Source organism: Panicum virgatum, chromosome 7K (genome assembly GCF_016808335.1).
Source record: "Panicum virgatum strain AP13 chromosome 7K, P.virgatum_v5, whole genome shotgun sequence".
Lineage (NCBI taxonomy): Eukaryota > Viridiplantae > Streptophyta > Magnoliopsida > Poales > Poaceae > Panicum > Panicum virgatum.
Window position 1 is genome coordinate 21,705,847 of NC_053142.1, and position 5,919 is coordinate 21,711,765.

Sequence of the window (5,919 nt, forward strand, 5' to 3'; positions counted from 1 at the left end):
CCTATATCTAAGATTGGTGATTATTTAACATGAAAATCTCTAGGAGTTGACGGTTCATTTTAGCACTTAAGGACCGTCAACAGCGGACGGACAACAGTCTCGGTTAATCGATTAACTGAGGCAGTCAAGTTAAGACTACCACCTCCGTTATTTACTATTAATTAACAGAGGCGGTTAATCCATTAATCGATGCGGTTGTTTTATGGTGTACCGTCTCGGTTAAAACTTTATGGAGGCAGTCAGCATAACTCAACCGCCTCGGTTAATTGACTATTAACCGAGGCGGTTTGTTTAAGATGATCACCTCGGTTAAATGATTAACCAATCCGGTTGCACAGCCGGCGGACCAGCCACCATTAATCGACCCCATTTTAAAAGGTCATGGCTAATCAGATTTTGTAGTAGTGACAAACGCTAAGTATGCTATAGCCAAGTTGCAATTGTGTTATTGCTGTGATGGAAACTAATAGTATAGTAAATTGCAATTACATACTTAAGAAAAAACTTCATCAAATATAAGTCTTCATGGATCTCGGTTTGTAAAGTACAATTATTCCAACAACCTGATGCAAAATGATCTGGAATTGGAGCTACCGTTTAGAAGATATTGCATTTTTTTCCATATCACAAAAAGATTCTCTGCATGCATGTTTTCTGGTGGGTGGCACAGGGATGAGTTTGGTTTGTTGCCTCCATCTAATTTTGCATGCATGAGGGTGGACCTGGCAGGTATGCTAGACCAACCGAGGGTATGTGCATTAGCAATTGGGATCCACGGGGCAGTGAGGGTCGGAGAGGAGGGGGAAGCCGGGTCGGGCCGGGATAGGTAGTCGGGCCAAGTGGAGAAATTGGGCTGCGCACAAGAGGAAAAGGAAGGAGGGAAGAAGAGAAGAAGTGGGCTAGGCCAGATTGGGAGAAAAAGAAAAAGAGTGGGCAGGTAAGAGTTGGGCAGTGCGAGAAGAATAAAAAAAACAAGTTAAAAAGATCATTGGAAAACAAAATCAATTCAAAGTCAACTCAATTTTATTTTAGGTGTTACACAAGGGATGAAAACGGGAAGATGGATATTCGAAATATTTGAATCTGCTTTCACACGAATCCGTTCCACTTCCATTCTAAGAATGGATATCAATAGGAAATAAAAAGATGGATATCCAAAATATCCGAATCCGGAATCTGATCTGCTTCCATTGTCCTTGCTGCCATCCAACTCTTAACTCTAATACTGTCCACTCTCTCCAACCCTCTCCTCCACCGTATGTGGCCTCTGTCCCCGACTCCCAACACTTAACACCCCTTTGTCTCCATCCATTTATTTTTACCGACATGGCATAGCGTGACCTCCCGTGTGGGAAGGCATGGTGAGGGAGTGGCGAGTGTGGCCGATATCCATGATGGATGGATGGATGGATCCATGCATGATTTCTCACCACCTAATGCTTGCAAACAAACTACCCGTGTAAAACAACAAATGGTGTGACCCAACTAAAAGTATACTATGTGATGGAAACCCGCTAGGGTTTGATCTCGATCTTTCGATGAGAGGAACTGGATAAGTCGATTTGGGGTAGGAGACGACATTCATGACCCGACTACAGCAATCAAGATGCTGTGCCTTAGCAACTGATACACCACCTCCAATGGTCGCTGCGATCTTGTGGAGCACAATCGACCCGCCACTAGGGCACCTGTCCTGCAAGCAATCGAGAACCAGCAAGAACAAGTAGAACAAGCACTGGATTGCTAGATAAAATTGATGAACTCAATCTGAATCACAATATGGTGGGGTTTCGTAAACAATCAAACGGGCAGTTGGTCCAACACGCACGCTGAAAGGCGATAGCAATGGCTAACTCGACGAAAACAAAACCCAATCTCTTTGTGGTGGCTATGGAGGTATATGAGAGGGTAGGGGAAGACCTGGACATGGTGTGGGTCGTCCACAACCCTAGGACGCACCCCTATCGGGCCCCACATGATACACGGCCCATGGGCCTACAATTGACGACAGTGCAGCAATTGACAGATTCTGTATGGTGACTTCTTCTGGTAATTACTGTCAACTCCTTATGAATTTAGGCATGGGACTGGGGCCATTGGAAAGCTTATCTCCTTATCTTTCCATCCATATGTGGAACGCCCAAAACGAAGTCCATTTGTGACTTGGGTGTCGTTTTTGGTGCAGACAGCTCCTGCAGTCCGAATCCAACTCCAGGACGTGTTGGACTTGGACTCTTTAATTCCTTGCACCAAAAGTGACTGGTAGCCTGATGGAGGACGTTAGGAACACTTGCACTTGGTCCCCAATCTACTTCATTTTCCTTCCATATTTTCACTATGCAATCAAACCTTCCATTGATCCATGTAAGCAATTCTGAAAAGGAAAATGTACAAACTTTAAGGTGCAACATCAATCCATAAAATCTACCAAATATAAAGCTCACATGGAATGCTTTCACCTTTAGTTTTGAAGTGGTTAACAAGGTCATATCTGAGCCTATGATGTCCTCATCACTACGACACCATTTGGGTGGAGTATTTTTGACGGGATACAAAGAGAAAGCAACCCCCCTAGTGAGATCAATTTGTATAAACTAAAAAAGAGAGTTATATACAAGGAAATAGTCGCCTATAGGCTATAGCTACTCTACGTTTTGTGTTTTGGTCTCCTTTTATTACAAGGCTCCTTTTATTTCCTTGCAATAATGGAGAAATAGAGCTGAGGGGTGGATACAGCAGAAACACGATGTGTCGCTCAGGATAGTGACCTGGCCGGGTCTATTTTTCTGGCTTCTAAAACCCGGAAACCTGCTGCCATGCAAGACCAGAATTTCATCGATGCTGTATGTGACTGCTCTATGTGATCTTCACATGCAGCCAAAGTCATGGCAGTGGGATTTCGCGACTATCGTAGGGGTTGCCTGAAGCTCAGGCCTTTTCACAATGGAATTTTCCAACTAGGAATAATAGTTCGTCCAGAAGATGTTTGATTTTTTTCAGAATGGCTTTTTTAATTGCAACTGATGCATCAGCATGCCACCGCTTACATTAAACAAATTAAATTAAAAATTGACTGCGACTTAAAAGTTACTTATGATCGAGGACCCGGTCCGGCCTCGATGACTGAATCTGTATGCTGTCTATCTTGCCGTCACAGCGATCTTCATGCCTTTCTGGCAGTGTCCGGGGATGCCGCAGACGAAGAAGGACATGCCACGGGCAAGTGTGATGCGGTCGTTCCCGGAACTCCAGACCGTGGCGTTGCGGGGCACCTCGCACATGCTGTACTGCGCCACGGTGTTCACCTGCACAACGTTGTGGGCGCCATGCTTGTAACTGAACACTGCATCCAGGACGGAGCGACGGAGTAGTTGGGTCACGGACTCACGGTAGAATTGAGCAGCCACAGTAGTAAGTGAAAAGCTTCAGCAAAGAATCGAAGGACACTTACAGAGCACGTCGCCGGCCTTGAAGGGCTTGTAATTAGGCCATCCAAGGACGCCGACGCTCCAGCCGGCACCGTCGCCGACAGGCCACAGCCTTGAGTCTGCAGCCGCCTTACCGCCGTCGTTGCCTTGTGCAACCACCACCATGACGCATATGAGAGTGAGAGCCATGAAAAGGCTGCTGCCATTGCTGGTGGTGGCTTGTGCCATTTCTAAATCAGGAGGAATATCGTCTCCGAGTTCCTTCGTAGGAATGCAGCAAAAAAAGAGAGACGATGAGCAGAGGTAGGCAGGTTGCTGTGCTTTATTAACTTCCGTTCTGAAACGAAAACTTGGTTGGAGGGGGTGAGGCATCCTTAAGGAGTGTGCAGAGTGGGGCCTGTTTGGTTGGCACCCAGCTTTCTCAGGACGGGCTGCCATAGAAAGTGTGACAAACATTGTGGCTACACTTGTGGCAAACTTCAGAAGAAACATATATATGGCCTTATGAGTTATGACACCTAGTCTAACAATCAACTAATATAATGTAAGTTATGCAATCCACTGTTCCAAGAAATTATGGCAGATTTCTTCTCTATCTCCTCTGATCTACACATGTGAAATACGCAAGAAATTTATTTTCCTTACATTATACACGGAGTATAATTTGAAAATAAATACACTCATTATGAATCATATATTGTCATTTTTAGCCCAAAGGTGAGTGCGCTCCAAAGGTCGCATAGATCATACATGTTCATCTTATTTTTTAAGATCATGAACCTTGTAGTTCGGTGTATATTAATAGGGAGAAGAGAATTGATGCAGTTTATAAGTAAACCGGATCAAAAAACCGTACATCACTAGAAGAACACCTACCACTACACCTACAACTATGGCCGATCAGATTGGGACATCGATGGGTGCCACATACTGGTTGGTTAGATTGGGGCATCAACACGACCACACCACTCAAACTCAAGAAAACTACCCGGTTGGATTGAGACATGCACACGAGCCTTAACGCCGCCCGGTCAGATTGGGTCATCGACATGAGCATACCTATCATGACCAACGCCTCCAGCCTAGCTCAACGACATGTAGCACAAGAAGCAGCCAGGTGCTTCTAGCCACTGTTGGAAATTTGTGATCTCATGATAACAATTTAGATCTGTATGGCAAACAAATTCCACAAATTAGAGATAACATACTGTTGACGCAAAAATCAACACACTGAAATCCGAGGGCAAGTGTTCGTCAAGCTCCGAAAAGTCAACCAAGCGTGCCAGTCAATTTGACCTGAAATTGACAAGGGGGGAAACAAAGTCAAATTCGAGAGCGTATCGGCTGGGATTTCGAATATCTCTCACACAGGCGTATTGGCAAGCTCTGCCGATACAATAAACGACAAAAAGATATTAAATGCGAGCGTGTAATAAACGAGTGCGTTGGCAGGATCAGCCGATGCACTAAACGGCAAAATCGGCTTGGGGTAGCCGATTGCACGTATATAACAAAATCTAAGCTACGAATGTGCAACTTAGATGATGTAAACTAAAAATAAATCTAAACTGGCTCTTGAAATAACAAAAGTGTTACTGGAAAACCTAAAGCCGATCTAATATGTTTTTAGCGAATAGATTTGATAATGGCCAAAAAACATAGGAAAACCTACAAATCTAGCCGATATCGATAAATTGTGAATAAATCTAGACGATACGACAGCGATACGCCCGGAAGTCAAAGCCTAGATCAACTCGATAACTTTTGAATAGATTTGAACAAAGCCACAGCGATGCGCCCGGTAGCTAAAGTTCAAATATACTCGGTAAAACGAAAACTCACCAGCAAACCAAGTCGCTCGAATGTGAGGCGTTCTTGATCAACTTGAAAGAACTCGTCGAAAAATAAAAGAAAAAGCCGAAGTCGCCGAAAAGTGCAAAGGAATTGTAAATTGTTGTTGTATTGGATGTGTATCAAGTTTTTTCGGTCCCTTACAACTGATATTTATAGCCTAACACTACCAAGTCCTAGCCGATTATGGCAAACATTACTTGACTATAAAGAAAAAACTTGCTAAAGATAAACTACTTTAAATATTACAACCGAATCGTCAAGATTCTTGTAGAGTCCGGGTCCTCTTCTCCTTCCTCGATTTCATCGGCAACTCTCCATCGGCCGAGCACAGAACGAACAAATCAGCATCTTCACGTCATATTCCTCTGGTCCATCGGACGGATTCAATCAGCCGATTCCAACCCTGTGCATTTTTTGGTTTCCTCCAAATCGGCCACCTTTCCTTCACAAAAATCACCTTTCTTGACACATTTCAAAAAACGGTGTCAACACATGCCCCCCAGTTTTGGAGTAATGGATCTGTTGCTCCAAAATTAATGTTAACCACGATCACCAATGTTCAAATAAATCTCTATCTTCCGAGCAGACACGTACCAAATTCCCATCTTGCCCTTGGGCAAGGGTTATAAATATCTCC

The 5,919-nt window shown here is 44.0% G+C and overlaps 1 protein-coding gene across 1 annotated transcript; it reads right to left on the reverse strand.

Annotated features, from left to right (window-relative positions):
- Positions 1 to 1,830: 1,830 nt before the first annotated feature.
- On the reverse strand, positions 1,831 to 3,743 carry LOC120642950 (basic blue protein-like). The gene is made up of 2 exons (XM_039919510.1): positions 3,452 to 3,743; positions 1,831 to 3,343 (listed from the first exon to the last, which is right to left on the reverse strand). Exons 1-2 carry the CDS (start codon positions 3,654 to 3,656, stop codon positions 3,141 to 3,143), a joined length of 408 nt encoding a protein of 135 aa, XP_039775444.1. The 5' UTR covers positions 3,657 to 3,743; the 3' UTR covers positions 1,831 to 3,140.
- Between the last annotated feature and the right edge of the window lie 2,176 nt (positions 3,744 to 5,919).